This window comes from Artemia sp. Qi Xiang Cuo, chromosome 2 (genome assembly GCF_049724085.1).
Source record: "Artemia sp. Qi Xiang Cuo chromosome 2, ASM4972408v1, whole genome shotgun sequence".
NCBI lineage: Eukaryota > Metazoa > Arthropoda > Branchiopoda > Anostraca > Artemiidae > Artemia > Artemia sp. Qi Xiang Cuo.
In genome coordinates this window covers 31241156-31267220 of record NC_142795.1, presented here as the reverse complement: position 1 = coordinate 31267220, position 26065 = coordinate 31241156, and the positions used below count along the sequence as shown (strand labels likewise).

Genomic DNA, 26065 nt, shown 5'->3' with positions numbered 1-26065 from the left:
CTACCACAAATATAAAAAAAAACGAATGTGGATTGACAGTTACTGATATTTTCAGTGTATGTGACATACATATACTGATATTTATTCCTTAAAGTCTGAATAATTTTGGATTTACTCAAGTCAAAAAGTGGAAACATTTAAAACGTATTTGTTTTCAGTAAAGCGCAAATTTTGTTCTGGTCTCCATAACGCATGGGCGGTGTCAATCCTAGTCATCTTAGTTTCTCCTTGTTTCGAGATTGACTCTGCTATTTGTTTTAATTTCTGTTCATTTTGGGTTTCATTTGTTTGTTGATGATGATTGGTGGTAGTTAAAACAGTTGAAAAATTATTTGACTTTATTTCTGCTCATTTTTATTTAATGTAGCTCTTTACTTTTCTTTGAAAACATATTTTGTGAAGAAAAGTTTTTAAATTAATTTCCGTTCTTTTATTGACATAGTCTTTCCCATTAGAAACAATTTTACGACAACCGGCGGTTGTCGTAACGTCTTTGGGGACTAGCTAATGGAAATACATGACTTAAAATCAATGAAAGAAGATTAACCCCAGTCGGCAAAAAAAGCTATTTTAAAAGTGATATCGCTCAAATCAGTCAGTAAGAATGACCAGACTTTCGGTAAAATACATAGTCTTTCTCCCTCCCCAAAAATATTTTGGTTGCGATGGCACTGGTTTCGTGCGCACGTGCGTTGCCTTAATAAAGGGTGTCACAGATAGTTAAAGCTTCGTAGAAAGGTGTGAGTATACGTATCATGATGGGCCGCTAGTCCAGACAGCCAGATATTTACCCACTACATGGATTGTTGACGTATCTAACAGAAAAGAATACCCCGAGTACAACACAAGCTCACAAGCGAAGCAATAGTAAATGACTATAACTTCTTTGAATGCATTGATATATGTTCTTGTCTGCTGCAGACTGTAAATTTAAAAATGCAGATACACTGCCTTAAGATCTGATTGCCGTATTCTATTTTATATTCCTTAATTGGTCCGAGAGTCGGCACGGATGATTTAGTTCTGCATTAAGAACACGTATTTCTCTTAGAACCAAACTTAACACTGTGCTTATTTTAATTTTTCCAGACAAATAGTAAATCACGTTTCACTGGTGCCCATAGTGACGCAAAATTGGTTTATGATCTTATTGTCCATTATCCAAAACTGTATGGACTGACATCGGAGCAGCTGGACAAAGACATGAAACTTCAGATTGTCTCCGAGATGGCACAGGAAATTGCTACTGGAAAAATCCCCAAACGGTATGTTAAGAAAAGTGAGGAAGCTAAAGAGCTTATTTAGTATGAAAGTGATTCCTGGTTAATGATCCATACTGCCGCCCTAAGCATAAACATCTCATTAACCTCCGTAATGATTTATTAATTTTTTTAACGTCAAACCTCATTATTACATACTCACATATTTTCAATTTTGCACATGTAACTGTATAGTCATTTCTAAATGAAATGCAGGGAAACAAATAGAACAAATGAACACCCATAATCAGGGTGCATCATTTAAATTAAACTCAAAACAAAAGTTTCCTTCCCACTTAGCCCTTTTAACAAACAAGAAAAAGTTTGCCAAATAAATATCTTCTGATGAAGAACTACATTATAAATAGGTTATAATCAACTTTTCTCCTGCTTCTCCGACTCTGCTCTAAAACAATTAATATGTGAAACATGCCATCTGTAATATTACCTATCATAAACAACCATTCTTCTTGGTTTTTAACAAATAAGGAAATAAAGAGACTCTTTTTTTTATATTTTGAACCGTAACAACTCTACGTAAGCTTGAATATTAATAATAATCTATTACTTTCAATGCTGTTTTAGTCAATACTTTTTAATATAATCTTTACTTTGTATAGAAGGGGCTGTCGTAGAGGCTTCGAAAGAGGCTCAATCGATTGGAAATTGAAAGTTATAGATCTGTTCTTGTGAGTCAAATGTAATCGGATGGAAACCAGCCCCCCATCCCCGTCATTTCCCCAAACACATCCTATAAGAATTTTGAAATAGTCATTTTGTTCAACATAGCTGAAAGATTCTGTAATTATGTATTTGGAGATGATAAACCCTCACAGCCATCAGGGCAAGGACTAGAAGTTGTACTAGTTGTCTATTATTAACATATAAGGTTCTTACGAAAGGGGTGGTCGTATAAATGTCGGGGAAGTAAGAGTTGTAAGTTGTGTCCCGGGTGTATATAAGGTTTTTATGGAAAAGGTCGTCACATAAACTTTAGAGGAGGCACATTTGATTGGAAAGTGAAAGTTCTAATTTACTTTTTAAGAATCAAAAGCGATCGGAGGGCATCTAACTCCTCCTCATCGTCCTCTTTTTCTCAAGTGCATCCGATTGAAACTTTGAGATAGCCATTTTGTTCAAAATAGTCCAAAGATCATCTAACAAGGCTTACAGGGTTGACACAACTCCCCCAGAGCCTGGGGGCAATAGTTGTAAGTTTTTCCCCGGGAGCATATAATGTTTTTATCGAAGAGGTGGTTGTATAAACTTCAGAGGGGGCTCATTCGATTGGAAATTGAAAGTTCTAGTATCCTTTTAAGAGTCAAAAGTGCTCGGAGGGTAACCAGTCCCCCTTCAGCCTTTTCCCCCTGAATTCATCAGACCTAAATTTGTGATAGTCTTTTTGTTCAAAAAAATCCAAAACTTAAATAACTATAATTCAGGGGGTTGATAAATCCCCCAGCTCCTTTGGTAAGAGTTGTAAAGTATGCAATTTGCCCATTGTTAACATATTGAAGGGTGTTTGTGGAGGGTTAGGTCGTATAGACTTTGAAGAGGGATGTTTTAATTGGAAATCGATAGTTATAGTTCCTTTTTTAAGTGCTCTTTTAAAAATCAAAAGTGATTGGAGGACACCCCCCCCTCCAACGCCAATCAATTCCCCAAACACATCCAATCCAATTTTTGGATAGTCATTTTCTTCACAATAGTTGAACAGTCCAGTAACTATGTCTTTGGGGCTACCTGTCTCCCCCCACAGCCCTCGGGGCAAGGGCTGTAAGCTATGCAATTGGCCCCTTTGTACATATAGCCTAGTATTTGCTACTAAGAAAGGTCGGCATGTTTGACCTCTAGGGTCCAAAAAGACGAAGGGCATTCAGGTGAATCTTTCAGAAAATACTGATGAGAGTTTTGCACTAAATCAAAACACATTATTTACAGACGGGTTTTCAAAAGGGTGCAACTCAGGAATGACTGAGGGTATTAATTTAGAGCTCTCAGGAAATGGTAAGGTAGATGCTCAATTGATCAAAAAGGCAATATTTGCACAATACTTCTACTATTACTTCTACTACTACCACAACTACTATAACTACTACCACCAAAATTACTGCTTATGTAACGAGTACTACCAAGGTCAAGGGTATTGAAGTGAAAATTTGAGAAAATATTGTGGAGAAAGTTGAACTAAATCAAAACGTACTATGTGCATACAAATTGTCAAAAGGGCGTATCAGCAATATCTTTGGAACGGCTTACCGTCTATAGCTGAAACTTCCAAGGCATAATGAAGGGATGTTCGACTGGCCAAAAGGCAACATGTGCATACTACTACTGCTACTACTGCTCCTACTACTACCGCTACTACCATGACACTAATACTATTAAAACAAAGGGCATGAAGGTGAAACTTTGAGAGAATATAGAGGAGAAATTTCAATTAAATCAAAAGACACTATGTGCATGCAGATTGACGAAAGGGCGTATTTCTGGTATAGATTAAGATATTCACTTTCAAGAAATGCTAAAAAGGAAGATCAAGTAACCAAAAGGCAATATTTGCACACCACTACCACTACTACTACTACCACCACAACTACCGCTTCTGTAGCGATTATTACAAAGGCTAAGGATATTGAAGTGAAAATTTGAGGAAATGTTGAGGGGAAAGTTGAACTAAATCAGAAAATAGTATATGCATACATATTGTGATAAGATAAGATTTTATTCATTATCAATACACATACATTAATACACTGTGCTAGTCCCCCCAAAGGCTCCTTGGCCTGTAATTAGGGGAGTATATACGGATTACAAACTCAGAGAACAATAGATGATTACTTACTGAGATAAAAACAGAAAAAAAAAAACAGTTGCCGAACGATTTACGTCCTGGATAAGATTTATAGCTTTATCGTAAGTATTCGAAAGCGGTTTGAGAAAAGAAGGCAAAGTAGACATCAATATGACTGGACAATAGGAAACATAAGAATGAATTAAGCTATAAAATATGATTCTTAGAATTGGTCCTGGAAAAACATGTTTGAGTTTTCTTAGAATACCGAGGTTTCTGCATACCTTCAATTTAATAAAATCAATATGGTGTTTAAAAGATAAATTTTCCTCTAGGAGGATACCTAGGAAACGGACATGACCATTCTTTGGTCTATTAATAAAGCCTTTGGATGTAGGAATTTCAGATAATTGAGGACAAGCCTAAGATATACGACAAAAAACTAAAAAACTACTTTTAGAAACATTTAAGGCAAGAGAGTTAGCATCAGACCATATTGAAACTCTCTCAAAGAGGTCCACTAACTTTGTACGAACCTCATCCTCTGTTCTCCCAGAAGTAATAAGGGTAGTATCATCGGCAAAAGTAACAAGAAAATCCGAGGTATGCACACTATGCTTATGGGTACGGGAGAATGATGGACGACACAGGTGACAGTAAAAAAGAGGGTTTTTATTTCTAACTGCAAAAATTAGGTCATTTACATAAATTAAAAACAGTACCGGCCTAAAAACTGACCCTTGAGGGACCCCCTGGTCAACACTTGATGGTAACCGAAAAAGCAGATCAACAGAAATTATTCTACCAAACATGAAAGACTTGAACCAATAAAACGCACTACCTCTTACGCCAAAATGAGAAAGTTTAAATAGAAGGACATTGCGGGTTTAAAGAATCAAAGGCTTTAAGGACATCCGGAAACAAAGCAGCAGGAACCAAAAGGGAATCTAGGGCAGAGTGAAGATAATTCAGTAAAATTGCACAAGCATGCTCAGTTGAATGATTTGCTCCAAAACCAAATTGAAAATGGTGAAAAAAATCTTTAGAAGTAAGAAAATTATTAAGACGAGAAAGCATCGCCTTCTCAAATATTTTTCTAAAAACACATAACAAAGAAATTGACCGATAGTTGGCTGGATCATTTTGTGTCTCCCCCCTCCTTATATAATATGACGACTCGAGCACGCTTGAGACTACTCGGGAAATACAACGCTGAGAGGATATGTTAATAAGTTTCGTTAAGGGAGAAACAATGGAAGGAAGTATTAACTTAACTACTTTAGTAGGAATATTATCAGGGCCAGACGACGAATAATTTTTCAATCCGGTAGCAATTTTAGTAATTTCTTTTCCGTCGCTGGCTCCAAAAACATTGACTTCATACAAAAAAAAACAAACAAACAAAAAAAACGAAGAAAAAACAACAAAAAAACACCATATCTAAGCACAATCTGCGATTGATCGAATCTTTCGTATCATTGATTGACCAAGAGGTTTGGCCAAAATTTGCCCGCGGTCAGTCCACACATTAAATTTACTGAAGCAATCTCTTGAAACTTCACGACGCATTTTTTGTTAGCGATTCTGCCAAAAATATTCCACTGTTTGCTAGTTTAGTCTTTGCTTTGAAAATAATTCGAGCTTTCTCAGCATTTTTGAAGCGTATTAGCACTGTAGACACTTGAGATTGATCGTTAGAGTCATTCAAACTAAATCGATAAACATTTAAAAAATTATTGACTTGAAAACCAGGGACCAGCATCTTGTCTTTAATGATAACCGATACTTCTTTCTTTAGATCATTTCCAGGCCTCTGCTTTACTCCATTCATCACTAAGCAATCCAACACCTTTTCTTGCTCAAAATCATCCACTTCCGATTCCAATGACAAAATCCTACTTTTCAAGCTTTTAACTATTGCAAATAGTCCTTTGGGTGATTTTTCTATTTCTTGGAATTTTGGGCTGTAATGAATGGAAATAGCATCCTGAATTTTTTTTACTATAGTATCAATTGCTTCATTTGCTGTATCAGGGTCTGATAGTTCAGCCTTAACTTAACGGAAAATCTCAGCTGTAAGATTCGCTTGTGTGTGATTTAATTCATCCTGGGTAAAAGCTATTTTTACAGGATTAGACTAGGTGCCAGTGAATCTTCTGCAATAACGCTCGCTGGGTTTAATGCTAGATAAGTAGGTGATGACGATTTATAAATGTCTGGAAACGAATCCAATTCGTGAAAACGAATTCAATTCGTATCAGCAATATCTTTGAAATTTGAAATTGATAATTGAAAGTTCTAGTGCCCTTTTTAAGAGTCAAAAGTAATTGAAGGGCAACCAGTCCCCCTCCCACACCGATTAATTCACCAGACATATGATAATAAAAATTTTGAGATAGCTATTTTGTTCAGCATTGTTGAAAAGTCCAGTAACTATGTTTGTTGGGATGTCACCGTCCCCCGATAGCCCTTATAATTTTATAATCTAGCCCTTACCCTTGCCTCATAACCTATAAGCCCTTATCATCTTGGTTAGGACGTTTTTTTCGATATTATGAGAAACAGGAACATTAAGCTCGAAATAAGGATTGTTTTTGCTAAGAAAGAATTTATAATACTAGGAAAAGAATACTATTTTTTCCAGTGCACATTCAGCTGCACAATAAACCTATGTTTTCTAGTATTTTCTTGTTTACTTTAAATTTTTGGGAAAGATATATGGTGTAAATATTGGACTACCATTTTTGCTCTTGGCGTTTAGGGATACTTCATAATAAAATTTTTGCGGTATGAAAATCACTAGCCAGTTTGAATCTCAATTCTAATTTAAACTAGGTTAAGTTTCAAAATATTTCATTGTAATTAGCCATGTTATCTACTATCTTATGTTTTAAATTAGAAGGAATTGAAAATACCCAATAATCTGTTATTTCTTCTTGATCTTAATGACAATTTTGATTATTTTACAAGTTGCATGCAAAAAGCTGTGAACTGTAATTTTGTATTGCTTTTATTTTGAAAGGAGGATTAGATTTGTAATGTTTTGACACACATCAATTTGCTTATAGTGGGCATTCAAAGACGATATAGTGCTATTTGGGCTGATGAGAAATTAATTTAGAACTTAATCTGTAGGCTGTTTGACGACTGCGACAATACAGTGTAAAAAGGAATTTTTAAATATTTCTTGGGGTAAAAGCATCCCACAATATAAACTTCAAGAAATACAAAACATTTTGGGTATATTCTTTGGTTACAAGGGAACGAAAACAAGTATGCATTCAGAAATTCATTTCTTGCATAGATTCAGATTTCTTTTCTTTTTTAATTTGGGCCCTTGGTGATAGGTCATTATTAATTGTTCATTCAATTAGGGCATTCGAATAAAATCATAGAATTACTCAATCATTATCTCCAAGACATTTTTTTAGTTCTTCTTCTTTCCTTTTTATTTTTCATCTTTACAGAAATGAATTAAAAAGAGCAAATTTTAAATAAATAAAAACACATTTTTTTTATAATGAACAATGTATAATAAACAATGAAATGGTATATGCAATGAAAAACACGTTAAATGAAATTATAATGAACAATGAGCTAAAAGTTAAACGAAACGGATATTAACCTGAGTAAAAAATGAAACCAATAATGAACTTAAAATATACCAAAAATAAAACTGAGATTCAACTCAAACTCAAAACGAACAGAAATTACAAGATATATCAACTGGGAAGTTGTTCCCTTGTACCCCAATTAAAGTTAAAAAAATAGATATTAAAAGATAGATATTAAAGTTAAAAGAAACAAATTTTAGACTTAACAAAAAACGAAACTAATAACGAGCTTAGAATGTATCGAAGATAAAACTGATATTTAGCTTAAATTCAAAACGAACAGAAATCGAACCGACTCTCATTTTGCTTTAATTTCATTGTGAACTATGCTTTATATCAGACATACTGGTAGGAATTTGTGGGATTGGGGGCGTGGTGATTTTCGCACAGTAAATTGATTGTATAGGGATAGATGATATCCTAGCCTAGGAAAATAGAACGTAGGAAAAGAAAATGGTAATGGAGACAGACATTTATAATTTTGTAAGTATAACAATCTAGTTATAACCGGCGTAGAGTTTGGTCATAAAATGGCTCACAATTCAGCATGTCGGTTATGTAACGATAAGACAGTAGTTCTTACTGATATTGCGACTATGAACCAAAGACAGACAGGATATATACGGGATCTTGGGGCATGCAGAAGTTCCACTCTTGAAGTTAAAAGTAAAGATCACCGTCTAATAGTGTCAAGGGTTAATTTAAAGCTAAAATATCGGAAGGGTAACTACCTCCCGGGAAGTTATGATGTTGGTAGACTCCAGGATGAGAATTTGAGAGAAACTTTCCAGGATCAGATGAATACTAAATTTGAGAGTTTAAAATTTGATAATGCGGAAGATGGTTGGAATAATTTTAGAAAAATAATTTGTGAAGTTGCTGAAGGTGTCTTAGGGAAGAAAGCTAGAACTGAAGCTAAGAATATCATTGAAAAACCTTTATGTTTAATAGAAAGGAGAAAGGACTTGTACAAGAATTATCTGTGTGAAAGATCGTATGAAAACAAAAGAAATGTAAAGAAATTAGAGAAAGCATTGAAATATGAACTAAAGAGGTGTGAAGTGGAGGCCATGGATAAAAGTCAAAGATCTGGAAGATGCAGCTAGACGGCATAACAGTAAAATATTGTACTGGCATGTTAACAAATTGAGAGGGAGTAGTCAATGCGGACTTGGCCCAGTTAAAGATAGGAATGGGGTCGCAATTAGCGATAAGGAAAAAACCAAAGAGAGATGGGCCGAACGTTTTGAGAATTTGCTTAACCGAGATAGAGTGGCAGGGAAAAATATAGAGGAAAATGAAAAAGTTTGTGATACCTTGGATGTGAAGGAAGATTTGTTTTGTGAGGAGGAATTAGCAACAGTACTAAAAGAATAAAAAATTAATAAGGCTCCAGGTGCTGATTGTGTGGTAAATAAGTTTATAAAATATAGTGGCTCTGAAGGTAAGAAATAACATTATGAATGTGATTTTGAAAAAGAGGAAGTACCTAACGATTTTAGGAAAACCTTAATTGATCAACTGTATAAGAAAGGTGATGAGAGTGAGTGTGGTAATTGTCGAGGCATTAGTCTGGTCTCTGTAGGTAGCAAATTGCTTAGTAATATGATACTTTTTAGACTTAGAGATGCCATCGACAAAGTTTTAAGAGAAGAGCATTGTAGTTTTAGAACAGGTAGAGGATGTGTCGACCAAACTTTCACAATTAGGCTAATAATTGAGAAGTGCCTGAGTTGTCAAACACCTTTGGTCCTCAGTTTTATAGATTATGAGCAAGCTTTCGATTCTGTTGATAGAAGAGCTTTAGTAAAGGTTTTATCCTTGTTTGGTATACCAGACAAATACATTAAAGGGATTAGTGCTATGTACGAGAATAACACTGCTGCGGTTAAGGTAGGAAATGAGGTTAGCAGTTGGTTTTGTATTAAATCAGGAGTTAAGCAGGGTTGTGTTCTATTACAAACAACAAAAGTACGAAGAACAATAGGGAAATCTTTTTGCAAGACAGTGGAGATAATTTGAATGAATATTTCGGCCCTATGTCCAAGGATTAATAGAATTAATCCTTTAATAGATTAATAGAAGCTTCAGCAGTAGGAATAGACTATGAAGTCTTAATGACCATAGTTAAACTCTGTAATAAGTATTCAATGCATTTCTAATTATTTAATTCTCTTTGCCCGTAAGTTAGTGGCTTAGCAATTGGCACGCCTTCTCCGGGTTACTGGCGAATATTTATGCGTAATATATTGAAAATTGGGCATTAGATTCGTATTTTTTAAAACATGTCTTTTGGGGACGTTACATGGATGATGTAATTTCACTCTGGAACTATGGGGGAAGTGAACTTAAGGGTTTTTTAGATCACCTTAATATATACGATAGAAATTTACAGTTTACTTTAGAAATCGAAATCGCAAATAAAATCCCATTCCTAGATGTGTTAGTTATTCGTAGTTTCGATAAACTCAATTTTACTATTTATAGAAAACCAACACAAAATAATAGATATTTGCATTTTAAGTCAAACCACCCCCCACAAGTTAAAAGATCTGTCGTAATTTCTCTAGTCGATCGTGCCCTAAACATTTGTCCTGATTCCCACATCATAGCAGAACTAAACTTTATCAGGGACATACCTTTTGGAAATTGGTATCCTATTTTATTTATTAACAGTGTAATTAATTGTAGACTTAAGAGACATTCCCGTAAAATTAATGATAGTTTACCATGTGATATTTCTGACAAGCCCTTAAACATAATTTACCTCCCCTATATCCCAAAAATTCCTACAAATCTCAAAAAAGTTTGCACAAAAAATAATCTGTATGTAGTATTCACAAATAATTTTAGAATCATAAATTTTCTAAATTCTGGTTAAGATAAAACCCCAGTTACTCGCCAAAGAGGGGTCTATCAAATACCATGCGATTGTGGCAAATATTATGTAGGTAGAACAGACCAGAATTTAGAAAAGCGCATACAACAGCATAAAGATGATATAGTCAGAGCTCTAAATTCTAGTATTTACGTTGTTTCATCTGATTCTGCATTAGGCAGCCATATTTTTGAAAATCCTAGCCACAATATACTTTTTGATGAATCTGCCCTTATTAGCAATGACCTAGGCATAAAGCAGGTAGTCCGAGAATCAATTGAAATCAGAATTAAGATTAATAATAATATCTCCTTAAATAGGGACTTGGGGGAATATACACTAAATGCTCTATACACAAATTTAATTAAAATGATCTTACAAATTATTTTAAAAAACCGATAGATATTAACAGAGAACCAGTCACAAAAAGACCTTTGAGGTTAGCTGCCAAAAAATCTGGATTAGCAATAAGAACGTGTTTTTAAATTATTTTTCTTTCTTCTCATTGAATCGCCTTGTTTTACCTTACTTTTTATCAGTCCTGGTTGAACTTAGCTGAAGTAAGGATGCTAGGACTGTTTTGAAAGTTTTTTAATTTTTTGTTTTATTGGTCGCATGTTGTTGTGAGTCTTCTTTATCTCATATATTTTTGTCTTGCTGAGAACTGCCCTTGGACATAGGGCCGAAATATTCATTCAAATTATCTCCACTGTCTTTCAAAAAGATTTCCCTGTTTTCCTTCGTGCTTTTGTTGTTTGTTATGGAAAGGCAGTGTGGTCTTCGTCGCTATTGTTGTGTTCTATCCCCCTTTGTATCGATTGTTTTGATGGACTTTGTTTTAAGGAGCAAAGGAAAGGCAATGGGAGACCACGGAATCAAATGGGGAGGAAAAAGTCTCCTGGACTTGGATTATGCTGATGATTAATGCATCCTAGATGAAAGTGTGAACAAAATGAATGAAGTTTTAGAGGTTTTGCACTTTCAGGGTGCTAGAATTGGTTCGAAAATTAATGTTAAGAAGACCAAGTCACTGAGGCTAGGAATAAGTGAAGATGAAAAGGTGACGTTGGGTAGTGAAAAGATTGATCAGGTGGGCAGCTTCACTTACATTGGTAGTATCATTAGTAAAGATGATGGGAGCAGTGAAGATGTTAAATATAGAATAGCCAAGGCTCAGGGTGTTTTTTCACAGTTAAAAAAAGTCTGGAAGAATAGGAAGATCAGTCTGCAAACCAAGATTAGAATATTAGAAGCTACAGTGATGACAGTGGTCAAATATGGCTCTAAAGCATGGGCGCTCCGAAAAGCGGATGAAGATTTCCTAGATGTTTTCCAGAGAAATTGCTGAAGGATTGTTCTGGGTACCCGGCTGACTAACCGTATTTCAAACAATAGGCTGTACGAAAAATGTGGTTCATTACCGCTCTGTAGGGCTATAATGAAAGAATGTTTGAGGTGGGTAGGGCACGTTGTGCGGATGAAGGATGACAGATTGCCGAAGATTGTTTTTTTCGGCCAACCATCTAGGGCTAAACGGAAAGAAGGTTGTCCTCGTCTGGGGTGGGAGGACGTCATAAAGAAAGATTTAAAGGAAATGGGAACCTCGTGGGCGGGTATAAAAAGGAAGGATTTAAATGGATTGGGATGGAGGATGAGCGTGCGCAGCTTTGTTGATCTTAGGCGGCTTGGTGCTGCGGTGAGTTGTTAGTAGTAGTAGTAGTAGTAGTAGTTTTGTCAAAAGTTAGCTCAGCAAGTACCGATAGGGTCTTGTCCCTATCTTGTATTTTGAAGTGTATAAATTTAAAACCTTTAACCTCAAATATGATTGATCTCATACTGGTCCGCAAGTGTTGGAAGTCGTCATTGCTAAATACAGTATCTTTGGCCAGTGGTGATTTTGACTCAGAACATATTCTAGTCATGTCAGAAATCCATATGTACCTCCGAAAACCCCAACCACCCAAGAAAAGCTACCCAAAATACCGTGTCGATCTCCTAAAAAACATCGAAACAAGAAACAAATATAAAACTGCTCTCTAGAATAAGCTGCCAAGCACCCAGCTCACGGGGGTCCCAACTACTGAGGAAGTCGACCGTCTGGTTGATGAAAGCACCTAAATCATCAGAGAAACGGCTAATGCAATCTTAGGAGTACAGTCCCGCTCTGATAAACCATGGACCACACCCGAAATCATCGACAGTGAAGCTACAGTGATGAAAGTAGTCAAATACGGCTCTGATGGACTCTCTGAGGAATGGATGAAGATATGCTCGATGGTTCCAAGAGAGATTGGCGAAAGTTTATTCTTGGTACCTGGCTGACTAACTGTATGTAAAATAGCAGCCTACATGAAATATGTGGTTCAATCCTACTTCCCAAGTCTATGGTGTAAGAAAGGTTGAGATGGGTAGGGCACGTTGTGCGGATGAAGGATGACAGATTGCCGAAGATTGTTTTTTTAGGCCAACCATCTAGGGCTAAACGGAAAGAAGGTCGTCCTCGTCTGGGGTGGGAGGACGTCATAAAGAAAGATTTAAAGGAAATGGGAACTTCGTGGGTGGGTGTAAAAAGGAAGGATTTGAATAGATTGGGATGGAGGAGGAGCGTGCGCAGCTGTGTTGACCTCAGGCGGCTTGGTGCTGCGATGAGTTGTTAGTAGTAGTAGTAGTAGTTTTGTCAAAAGTTAGCTCAGCAAGTACCGATAGGGTCTTGTCCCTATCTTGTATTTTGAAGTGTATAAATTTAAAACCTTTAACCTCAAATATGATTGATCTCATACTGGTCCGCAAGTGTTGGAAGTCGTCAGTGCTAAATACAGTATCTTTGGCCAGTGGTGATTTTGACTCAGAACATATTCTAGTCGTGTCAGAACTCCGTATGTGCCTCCGAAAATCCCAACCACCCAAGAAAAGCTACCCAAAATACCGCGTCAATCTCCTAAAAAACATCAAAACAAGAAACAAATATAAAACTGCTCCTTAGAATAAGCTGTCAAGCATCCAACTCTTGGGAGTCCCAACCACTGAGGAAGTCGACCGTCGGGTTGATGAAAGCGCCTCAATCATCAGAGAAACGGCTAATGAAATCTTATGAGTACAGTCCCGCTCTGACAAACCACGGATCACACCCGAAATCATCAATATCTCTGCTGGAAAACGTATTCTCGCCAACAAACAAGACCGACAAAGCCAGGATGAAAACAAGAGGTTAAAACGTCTAGCAGAGAAAAAAACACGGCAGGCTCTGAGCGAATTCGTCAACGACAAGCGCCATGAATGCGAAGACGCCTTAAAAGAAAATAACAGCCACTACAGGTACAAAAAAGTACGGGAGCTGTCGAAGAAAAAACCTGCGACAGCAACAAGCCTGTTAGATAAACATGGACAACTTATCACAGATTCTGAGGAGAGGCGGGAACGCTGGAAGGAATACCTTTGACAGAAACTGAACCCCACAATAACCCCTGACCCCTCTACCTTACTGTCTTTTCAACTACCGGAGTACCCAATAGATCTAAGTCCACCACAATTACGAGAAGAGGTAGTTGCAGCTATACAATCCCTGAAACAAATAAAGCTCCTGGCCCAGATGGCATGCAGTCAGAGCTACTTAAGTGGGGCACAGACGAACTGGTAGACGCTTGCAGTCGGTTTTGTCAGGTTAAGAGGACTGTTTTGATCTAATTTAATAATGAAATACTATGCTTTTAGGAATTTCAAAAATTAGCATAGGCTCCTATAGGAAAACGAGGTTTTTCGTAAATGTAAATTCGGGGGATAATTTTTTCGGTCTGAAAATATCAAAAGGCCCAAACAGATCGAATTCCGGTTCGAATGAGTCCTCATTCACCCGGATCCATTGCCACCTGCGGCCTGTAGGCGTGGCTGATAAAAAAAATAATTTGCTGAACATTAAGTGGCTATATTTGGTTTTTGGAAAACAGGGTAGGAGTGATCGGATTGAGCTGAAATTTTGAGGATAAGCTCCCAGGCCCTAGGAAAGCTTATCCACTCAATTTCAGACAACGTTAAAGGGGGGCTGTGGTGGGAGGGTCGAAAGTTCCGGCCCACTTTCCCCCATTAAGATAAAGTCGGAGGGCGTGAAATTTTGCATGTTTCTTAGTTTGAGCTTAGGCTATAAAATATGATCACCGTCGTCTCTCTGCGATCGCTAGGACCGGAAATCGCTTAACATTGTGGTTGGTCGCCTCTTTAAAGAGGCACAAGTGTGCCTCCTTGATCATGTATTTTCCACCCGGCAGCTGATGAAGAAAAAAAAATAGAAATCGCGAAAGAACTGCTCTTACTTTTTATTGACTTTAAACAGGCCTTCGATTTAATATGGTGCAACGGGCTTTGGCACATACTTCTGCATTATGGAGTCCCCAAAAACACGGTAACGCTGATCAAAGATATGTATTTGAGCTTCTCTAGCCAGGCTTAGATGCCTGAGGGAGTGACAGAAGAGATTCAAACGCCAGCCAATGTTCTTCAGGGTTACCTCATATCCCTTCATCTAGTTAATCTATTTCCAATCGCAGCTTTGTCAATTGCTAAAAACAAAGACAGTGCATCCATTGGAGGGAACTTTGTCGACAAATTAGCGTACACAGACCACATCGTGAAAATTAACAGCCATGAACATCTCCTCCAAACAGACACAAACGAGATAGTGTCAGCAACCGAAGCCTTTGGGATGGTTGTCAACACAACAAAAATGAAAGTCATGCGGGTATCCAGAGACACTGCACCCAGAGCCATACAGCTGACCATAAAAGGAGAGCCAATTGAAAATGCAGAATCTTTTGTTTACATTGGCAGTCTTTTAACCTCTAACAACGATTGCTCAAAATTGATTAGGTGTAGACTGGGGCTTGCAACCAGCAGCTTCAAGAGCCTATCATCAATTTGGATTGAATGTCCGACTCTTTAACTCTCTCATAATCCCCACTGCTATGTATGCAAGTGAAACATGGTCAGTTAAAGCTGATGACGAAAAGCTGAATCTCCGCATTGGAAATACAATGTCTCCGTCGTATAGCAGGGATCACCTACATCGACCGAGTATCCAGTGAAGACCTCCGTTAACTACTCCACTGCTCATACACTATTATGGAACGAATTAGAAGTAAGCAACTCCACTGGCCTTGTCATATCCAACGAATGTCATGAAATCAAATCCCCAGAATCATGTTTGAAGGATGGGTAAATGGCACACGACCTCGTGGCCGACCTCGTAAGAGATGGTACGACAACTTCAATGGCCAGGACCTCCCCCAACCCCTGCGTCTCGCACCAGATAGAACCAAATACCGTCGCCATATTCAACGACTAGTGAGAAGAGAAGAAGCCCCAATACAGCCACAAAGGCCGGATGGGATATAAGTCAGTCAGTGTGCATTAGGCTGTCTGGTACCAGAGGGTTCAATATTTCAAAAAGTGCGCTATCAGCAGTCAGTGACAAAATTTGTACTGGACGTAGTTTGGGGAGAATCCACCTCAGGTTTAGCATTCTCCAGCAAATAAAAATATTATCCTCTTTCACCCTCGTTCAATTCATGACTTCTATATACTATACTTAAACTATGTTTCCAGACTTTCTTGCAACTGGTGAGACTACGGGTCATAGCTCCCTCCCCCAGTCTTGTGGTATAATTGAAGATGTGGAAGTAAAAAGTGAATAAGTCCGTCTCCAAGTGTTTTTAATCACGTATATACTTAAATGATAGACATACCTCCCTCCGCGTAGCAAGCAGCTTTATAGTAGCAGATATGGTGGAAATTTTTGCATTGTGTACATACTCATTTTTACGGAATTCAAGCAAACAAGTAAGAGACCATTCTGAAGAATCATGCCGTGTTTTGACTTTCGACTTCTTGAAAGTAACTTTTCAAGTATGATTCCTTGTCAGCCTTAGTGGACTAACTTTATCAGTTGCTCGAAAGAAAAGTAATCGTTGAATGTTTCTATTCTACCTTATTATACTTATTTACAACACTTATTATGTTTTTCCCAATAGGAAAGCTGGTGATCTCCGTGTCTGGATTCACATCGAGCTAGGTGGAGACCATCTTGAGAAGTGCTCCTTAACTAGCACATTTCCTAGAGAGTCTTCAGAGCCTATGGTTGTACCTGTGAGTATTTGTATTTTAATCCTCTGTCTCTGTATTTGGAGGGTTCAGCTCCCAAGAGACACAAGTCCAGAAATTGACTTTAAAATAAAAATTTTAAGATGAATGATTTCTTCTTTGTTTGCAGAGACATTAAAAAAAAAAACTGAATCTTGATTGAGAACAATTACAATATAAATGTTATAATTTGAAACGATAAAAACAAAATAACTACAACAAATAAACATAGTAGCTTATAACTGTATTGTACAGACTTGAACATGAAGAAGACCTACATTAATCGACCAACTTAGTCAAAATACAATCGCGTATTTGTTCATTAATAGACCAACTAAATCGAAGCACAATCGCGTACATCTGGTTCCGTGTTTTTTCAATGCTTAGGTATTAACTACTATCGGATTTGCAACTCCAAATGTGGATAATACTCGGAGGATCTAAAAAAGAATGCCAAAGCTGTAGCGCAGACAGACCAGGAACTCACCATCCTAGCCGCCAACACTCAGGAACTGTTGACAAATGACTCAGAAACTCCTTTCGCGCCTGAAGAAATCCACTCAGCAGCAAAACGCTTGAAGAGCAACAAAGCGGCAGGCATATGCAGGATATCCGCTGAGCTCTTGAAGTATGCCGGTCTGGCTATGCTACTTTGGCTCTAGATTCTGTTCTCTGTTGTGTTCTACACTGAATGTATTCCGAAGGACTGGTGAGCGGGCATAATCCTGCCCCTCTGGAAGAAAAGGGGAAGCAAAAGAATATATTCTAACTACAGAGGAATAACGCTTCTTTTAGTGCCTGGAAAGCTATTTGCTCTACTGGGATGCCTGACAAATACTGCAAGCTGTTTGAGAAGCTCTACAAAGAGACGAAGAGCTGCATTCAAGTCAAGAGCAAACGGAGCACGACATTCGGTATCAAAACCGGTGTCCACCAGGGGTGTGCCACCGCCAAGGAACTTTTCAACTGCCTTATAGACTATGTTATGACACAAACTACAAATCGCCTATTCTTTGGTCTGCAGTTTGGAGATCGGGTTCTTACGGATGCCAACCTCGCAAATGATCTTGCTCTCGTTGCCGACTCAACTGACCAATTAACTGACGCGCTGGAAGTCCTACAGGAGGAGGCAGCAAAAGTGGGGCTGAAAATCAACTGGCTAAAAACTAAAATAATGCCAATTCAGCCCCCAGGCCCTGTTCCGCCCCCCGAGAACATGTCTACGGAGCTCCTGTTGAGGTAGCAAGAAACTTGACTTATCTTGGCTCCGTGCTGTCCAGTGATAGCTCCATAGATGAGGAGGTACGAGGTCGAATGTCAAAAGCCTCGTCTATCACCGGAAGGCTCGGCGCTCTCTGGAGAACGCCGACATATCTAGGTGCACGAAGATGTGAATTTATAACACATCCGTAAGCTCGATCCTTTTCTATGCAGCAGAAATACGACCCCTAAAGTTGACAACCCTCAATATGATAGACGTCGGCCAGACGAAACAGCTCGGTCGGATTTAAGGATTTCGGTGGGACGATTTTGTGAGCAACGCAAGGTTACTTACGCTCCCCCCCCCAAGGGCTGTTCTCCATCCAGATAGCACAGTGCACTATCAGGGGGTTTGGGCACATCCTACGTATGCCAACGACAACCCCAGCCAGAATAATTTAGGATTTTGACCCAAAAGCTCATGGCTGGTCCCGATCGAGAGGCATACCCTGGACCAGGTGGAAGGATAATCTCAATAAATTCCTGGAGATGGCCAACATTGCTGTCGACGAGGCCCCAATCTTAGCACCAAACCGGTCAGCCTGGAGGAGCAGAGTTGTGACGCTCTCTACGCCGCCCCCAATGCGGCAGGAGCCCTAAGTCAAATTCAAGTAAGTCATATCGTTCCATCATTGTATATTAAGCGTGGCTGTTCAGTTATGTTGGCTATTCTTTTAAATAGTTATTTATTTATGCACAATGTAAGGATTTCTCTAAATTCTTAAATATATTTTATAATCCTGAAATAAGAAATTAGTTCCTGTTTGTGGAGAAAAATAAAGGATTTTTATATATGTCGGGGTATCTGTGCTCTTAAATTTTTACAAGATTGACTTTAAAATATAGATTTTAAGATAAATGATTTCTTTTTTGTTTGCAGAGAGACTAAAAAAAACACCGAATCATGATTGAGAACAATTACAAAATAAATGTTATAATTTGAAAAAAAAACAATAACTACAACAAATAAACATAATAGTTTATAATTATATTGTAAAGACTTGAAAATGAAGAAGATATAGACCAACTTAGGCAAAATACAATCGCGTATTTGTTCAGTAATAGACCAACTTAGTCGAAAAACAATCACGTACATCTGGTTTCGCGGTTTTTCAATATTTAGGTATTAACTACTATTCGCATTTGCAACTCCAAATGTGGATAAGTCTCGGGGCATTTAAAAAGCCCATATCGTTCCATCATTGTATATTAAGCGTGACTCTTCAGTTATGTTGGCTATTCTTTTAAATAGTTATTTATTTATGCACAATGATGTATTGCACAAACACTTTCTAAGAAAAACCTCCAGTATGATGCTTATCGTTATAGATGTTTTTGAATAAGTGAAAAAATGGGAGTGTATAAAGTTTCCCTTATTTTTAAAGTAGAAGGACTTACCAAACTGAGCCGAAGCCTAGGGCACAAAGGCCTCTTCTTCAACACAAAAAATAGGGAGAATAGGGGCAACTTTACCCACCCCAACTTTATATATTCTACCAGCAGTCGGATTTTACACTCCGTAGTCGTTTCCTCCGGCTTAAAATCGGCTTGACTTCAGCCAGTGTCAAATCCCGGTTGAACATTTTTTTGTTATATGCTTTGTTTTTTCCTTGGCCGTCTGATATCTCTGGTAAATTTGAGCAATAATTTTTTTTTCAAAAATATCCCTTAATATATGTAAACTACATAATATTAAATTCGACTTATTCTTGAAGATAACTAGGCTTAAAATCCGCTTGACTTCAACCGGATTAAAATCGTTTGACTTCAGCCAGTATCTAATCCCGGCTGATCATTCTTTTGTTATATACTTTGTTTTTTCCATGGCTGTCTGACATCTTTGGTAAATTTAGGCAATCAGTTTTTTTTTTTCAAAAATTTTACTTAATATATGTAAAATACATAATATTAAATGCGACTTATTCTTGCAGATAACTCCTACTACCACTGCTTCGGACCTTGTTAAAGCGATTCAGGCTAGAAACAAGTTCGAATATAATGGTTCTTGTATGCTGGTTGAATCGATACTAAAAGATAATTTGGTTCGTCCGTTCCATCCCGATGAACTAGTTTTGCCTGCTGTTTTACGATGGGCTGAATGGGATGCAGAAGACGGGAAAGATAATAAACTGGTTCTAAGGGCAGATGGATTCTTGAAGAAGATCGCTTCTTGGGTATATTTCTTTTTGTATGAAACTACATTTTTCATTACTTTATATGCTGTATATGATTGAACCTCTTCACATGTATGCCTTCAAATGTACTGTCTTGAAATTTGTATTACCTTTGTATATTTATTTAGGAGCCCTTCTACTTCACTGTTTTTAATAAATTTGGTCCAAGTATTTATTGCCAATAATAGATAATTTAGTTTTCGTACCCATTTCCGCTCAAACGATCTAAAAGGCATTATTACCCCGTGCATATATCTAGAAAACAAAGAAAAGCATTTTAAAGGCAAAGTTTTTTTCGTTGCATATTTGGCTCAAATCCGGTAATTTTCGAACCTCGCTCTTTTCATTACTTTAAAAATATTTAAAAAATACTTCTCATTCAAATTCAAAAATACTTCTCATTCAAATACAACAGCCCGTGTGTTTGAGTAGCCTTTCTTAGAAAATTGTGACAAAGTGTAGAACCTTAAAGTTAGAAGGAGGGTTAAGGAAGAGGCAGCCCCTCATAAATGGAATAAACCTTGTTTGTTATAAGTTTTAATGTTGTAGCTTACTTTATGTTGAAAAAACTTGTTTTTTATTTAATTTATGAACGTTTTTCAAATCATGCCAGGATATCCCCTTCTCTCCCCCTGTATAATTCCCTAGAAACTTTCCTCCACACAGGAAATTCTCTCGTCGGAAAATACCCCCATCAGAAAATACCCCCTACCCCCCAAAACATAAATGAAAATCAGTATGTTTCCCAACAACAAATATACATGTTAACAATGAACAAACTGCGCCGCTTACTGGTCTTTCCCCGGGGACTCTGGGGGGTTTCATGTCATCTACAAAGGTGTAGCTATTGGACCTCCTAACTATACTTAATCAAATCATAATTTTTATCAGATGTCTTTGGGGGAAAATGGAGCGTGGGAGAGGGCTAGTTGCCCTCCAATCTATCTGGTCACTTAAAAGGGTACAAGAACTTCTGATCTCTGTTCTATTGCGTCCTCCCCCGATCTTCTAGAACTATTGGCTTGACACGATATCCGTGAGAAAAAACAAAATAAGCAAATAAACACGCTCTTATGATCTGTCTTCTGACAAAAAATACAAAATTCCACACTTAAAAAAAAAAGATCTTGAAACCCCTACGGTAGGGTAATCTCTGCTATGCTGAATCTAGTGGTGTAATTTTCAGTAAGATCGCTTTATTTTTGGGGGTGCTTCCCCATTTTTTGAAAGTCAGGCAAATATTCTAAGGCTCATCGTTTTTATGGATAAAATTCAATTTAATGAATTTTGTATGTGACCGTATTGATATACCGTCTCAAATTAATGGTCTTACTGAAGCTTTATTTGTGAGAACTTTGAATTTCATTTCTGAATATGACCTTTTTTTGAATTTTTTCCTTTTTGAAGCGGGTAATTTTTTTTGCTTATAGTATTTGATGTAATTTTTGTGTTGTTTTTTTTTGCTTTCTTTTCGTTTCATTTCTTTGTCCTTGTACTCTACATTGTTGTTTTTGCTATTTATGGGCAATAAAATATACTTACATACATACATACCCTTAGCTTTAGTAGTAGTAATTGCAGTAGTAGTAGTGGTAGTAGTAGTAGTAGTATGAAGTGCTAGTTGTAGAAGTAGTATGAAGAAAATATCTTGGTTAGTTCAACATCCTCCTTAACATGCCCTAGACAACTAGCTTTAGTAGTAGTAATTGCAGTAGTAGTAGTGGTAGTAGTAGTAGTAGTATGAAGTGCTAGTTGTAGAAGTAGTATGAAGAAAATATCTTGGTTAGTTCAACATCCTCCTTAACATGCCCTAAAAGTTTCAACTTAACGCTCTAGGCCATTCCTGGGATATTGCCGATATGCCCTTTTACAGCCTACGTGAACATATGTGTTTGATTTAGGCCAACATCTCCAAACATTACCTGGAAGTTTCATCTTAATACCAATTGCCTCAGTAGTAAAGCCTATGATACCTAACTTTAAGATATGGTCTTGATAAAGTGAAACTTACTACGAATCAAGAAGGCACACTTGTGCCTCTTTAAAGAGGCGACGCACCACAATGTTAAGCGATTTCCGGTCCTAGCGGTCGCAGAGAGACGGCGGTGATTGCATTTTGGAGCCTAAGCTCAAACTAAGAAACATACAAAATTTCACCCCCCCCCTCCGACTTTATCTTCATGGGGGAAAGTAAGCCGGAAGTTTCGACCCTCCCACCACAGCCCCCCTTTAACGTTGTCCGATCGGGCTGAAATTTAGAGGATACGCTTTCCTAGGCCTGGGAGCTTATCCTCAAAATTTCAGCTCAATCCGATCACTTTCCAAAAACCAAATGTAGCCACTTAATGTTCATCAGAATTTTTTTTTTGTTAGCCACGCCTACAGGCCACAGTTGGCAACGGATCCGGGTGAATGAGGACTGATTCGAAGCGGAATTCGACCTGTTAGGGCCTTTTGATATTTTCAGACCGAAAAAATTATCCCCCGAATTTACATTTACGAAAAACCTCGTTTTTTCCCATAAGAGCCCATGTTAGACGAATGCCGCCAAGAGCTTGCATCGGCATTCGTCTCGGAACTACGTCATTCACTGATGAATGTCAAGAGATTTTAATTACGTAAGTCGATAAAACCTTACGTCTCGTCTGATGAAAATTAAAGAAGGTTTTAATATTATAAAAATAAAGCATTTTAGGATTGTTGCTCATTTTTTTTCGTTTATAGGTAAGTCTCCACTGCTTTGATAACATGCCGTATACACGCATGCTCGAAGAAAAGTTGAAAAAAGAAAATCTTACTGTGTATTTGATTTGAGTATTTAGGAATTAAAAGCCTTAACACAAGAATCATGAAAAGCGGGGGGTTTGGGGGGCGGCAGCCCCCAACTTTAACTCCTAACACGATCAGGTAACAATTAGTCAAGCAATAATAAGTAATAAACTGTACAGAAACGTGCATATATTATTTGAAAAAAACTATGTTTTCTAATGAGTTAAAGATGCTGAGTCACAAGTTCGAACCTTAAAACGTGCAGGGATTAGGAGGTGCAGTTGGGTGGCTACCGCCCCTCAAACCCCCGCTTCCGTATATGAAAGGGGCTGTGCCCTCCTCAACGCCTCGCTCTTTACGCTAAAGTTTGACTTTCTCACAACTCTTTTTTTTAAACAATAAAAACTTTAGCGTAAAGAGCGAGGCGTTGAGGAGGGCACATCCCCTTTCATATACGGAAGCGGGGGTTTGGGGGGGGGGCGGCAGCCCCCCAACTGTACCTCCTAATCCCTGTACGTTTTAAGGTTCGAACTTGTGACTCAGCCTCTTTAACTCTTTAGTAAACGTAGTTTTTTTCAAATAATAGCACAGAAGGTAGGACATTTTCTCTTCTTAAACTAATACAAGTGATTTGCAACCAATGCAAAAGGTTGAATGATGACCTTAACTTTAAAACTCCTGTATATGTAATTATTAAATTTGGCAGCTTTTGGATAAAATTTTTTTCTCAACTAAAAGAACTCACTGTTCAAATGACAAGTTTAAGAACTATTTACTTCTCTTGCGTTCGACCCTCACTTGAAAACACTTTTCCTATTTGGTATCCATGGCTCAGTAAAGATAAGACAACTAAAATTAAGAAAATTCAAAAAGGAGCTAAAAATTATTTTCAATCGTCCTTCATTACTTATGAAAACGTTAAAAATCAGGTTCATTAAACTTCCTTGAAAATGAGACGACATAATTCTACTACGGAGTTTGGACTAAAATACCTACAGTTCGACTTTCATTACTAATGGCAACTTAGACATCTTAAAAACTAATGTTGTAATAACTGAAAATAATGGCAATAGACCTTTACTTCAAGCGCATTAATTTCACATTGACAACGGAAGCGCGTCCCAATTTCTTTCGGCAGCATTTTATTCGTCGTTTTAACTAGCAATTTTGTTACTTGACATTTTTTTTTTTATCTGAATGTGTTGGCCTTGAAGCAGCACTACGGAAGGCTGTATCCCGGGTGGTTAGGGGGTTGGAACCCCCCTGAAATATTTGTCCGACTCGTTAAAACATAACAAAAATGAACATAAACAAATTTGTGATGCGTTTTTGAAGTTTTTTTTTGCAACCCCCCCCCCGGAGAAAATTCTCTTTTAAAACACCCCCCCCCAAAGAAAAATCATTTATACGGTCCTGGCACTACGTGATTTCGATTTATTGTTGTTGCTGTCTTTGATTCTTCTTTATTTTTTTATTCTTAATTTTAGACATGCCTATTTTAGCTTAAAGATTTTATAGTTAATAAGCATTCTCTAATCATCTAGGGAAAGATGCCGTATTATATTGATCAATATTCTGAATCGTAATTTTATACAATTAAATAAAAAAACAAGTTTTTTTTTAACTGAAAGTAAGGAGCGACATTAAAACTTAAAACGAACAGAAATTATTCCGTATATGAAAGGGGCTGTCCCCCCTCAACGCCTCGCTCTTTACGCTAAAGTCTTCTATTGTTTTAAAAAATAGTTGTGAGAAAGAGTCAAACTTTAGCGTAAAGAGGGAGGTGTTGAGGGGGGGGGGGAGCAGCCCCTTTCATATACGGAATAATATCTGTTTGTTTTAAGTTTTAATGTCGCTCCTTACTTTCAGTAAACAAAACTTATTTTTTTAATTAAATTTCTGAACGTTTTTAAAGTAATACAGGTTTTGATTTTGGGTCACCGTATATGAATAATTGAAACGAAACTTGCATATCAATTTTACTTTTTTTAGGGGGGTTCACCCCCCTAGTCAATGTCTCGCTCTTTGCGCTAAAGTTCAAGTTTTTTTTCCAATTCTTTAAGAACGACCCCATAATCACAAAGGCCGTTAATTTGAATAAATAGCTAATATGAAAGTACTAAAAAAACTTTAGCGTAAAGAGCGGGGAATTGACTAGGGGGTGAACCCCATCATATATGTAGTATTTCCTGTTCGTCTTAAGTTTTGATGTTGAAAAGTTTTCAATTGAAAAGTTTTTCAGTTGAAAACTTTCTGATCGTTTTTTTAAATAAAGCTGGGAAATCTGGTGCCCTCTTCATAGCAATGTCCCTTCCCCCATGAGAACTTACTCCATGGAAAGATCCTCCCACGTAGTCTCCGACCCCCCCCCCCATACCCCGAAAATACCCCCTGAAAACATCTGTATACTTTCCAATAACCAATACTATATGTAAACATTAGGCAAAGTTCATAACTTGCAGCCCTTCCCCCTGGGACTCTGGGGGATTAAGTCATCCTCAAAGACTTATTATATTCTTCGACTATGCTGAACAAAATGGCTATCTCAAAATTTGTATCTGGTGACTTTGGGGGAAAATGAGCGTGGGAGGGGGTCTAGTTGCCTTCCATTTTTTGGTCACTTAAAAAGGGCATTGGAACTTTTAATTCCGTTCGAATGAATCCTCCCGCGATATTCTAATACCACTGGGTCAATACGAATACCCCTAAAAACAAACAAACAAACAAACAAATAAACACGCATCCGTGATCTTTCTTCTGGCAAAAAATACAAAATTCTACATTTTTTCAGATAGGAGTTGGAAACCTCTACAGTAGGCTTCTCTGATGCGCTGAATCTACGGGGTTTTCCATTAAGGTTCTATGAATTTTAGGGGATGTTTCCCCCTTTTTTCGAAAATAAAGAAAATTTTCTCAGGCACGTGACTTTTGATGGGTAAGACTAAAAGTGATGAAACTTATATATTTGAAATCAGAATAAAAATCTGATTCTTTTGTTGTATCTATCGGTATCAAAAATCCTTTTTTTAGAGTTTCGGTTACTATTGTACGGGTTGCTCCTTACTTACAGTTCGTTACCGCGAACTGTTTGATGATTTTAGGTTTTTTCATTTCTTTATGCTTGAATGTATTGACTAGTTTAAAACTATTGTAGTGAATAAGCATATTCTTTTCCTTTTATGCTGTTT

General features: G+C 37.4%; 1 protein-coding gene across 2 annotated transcripts in view; it reads left to right on the top strand.

The window, feature by feature from the left end:
• The window catches only part of LOC148955136 (uncharacterized), a 431876-nt gene that overhangs the window by 188294 nt on the left and 217517 nt on the right, over positions 1 to 26065 (top strand). For both annotated transcript variants that reach the window (XM_089100529.1, XM_089100520.1), the window contains 3 exons: positions 1090 to 1265; positions 16566 to 16680; positions 19866 to 20108. In XM_089100529.1, coding sequence (XP_088956655.1) covers positions 1090 to 1265; positions 16566 to 16680; positions 19866 to 20108 — 534 coding nt within the window. The remainder of the gene's footprint in view (positions 1 to 1089; positions 1266 to 16565; positions 16681 to 19865; positions 20109 to 26065) is intronic.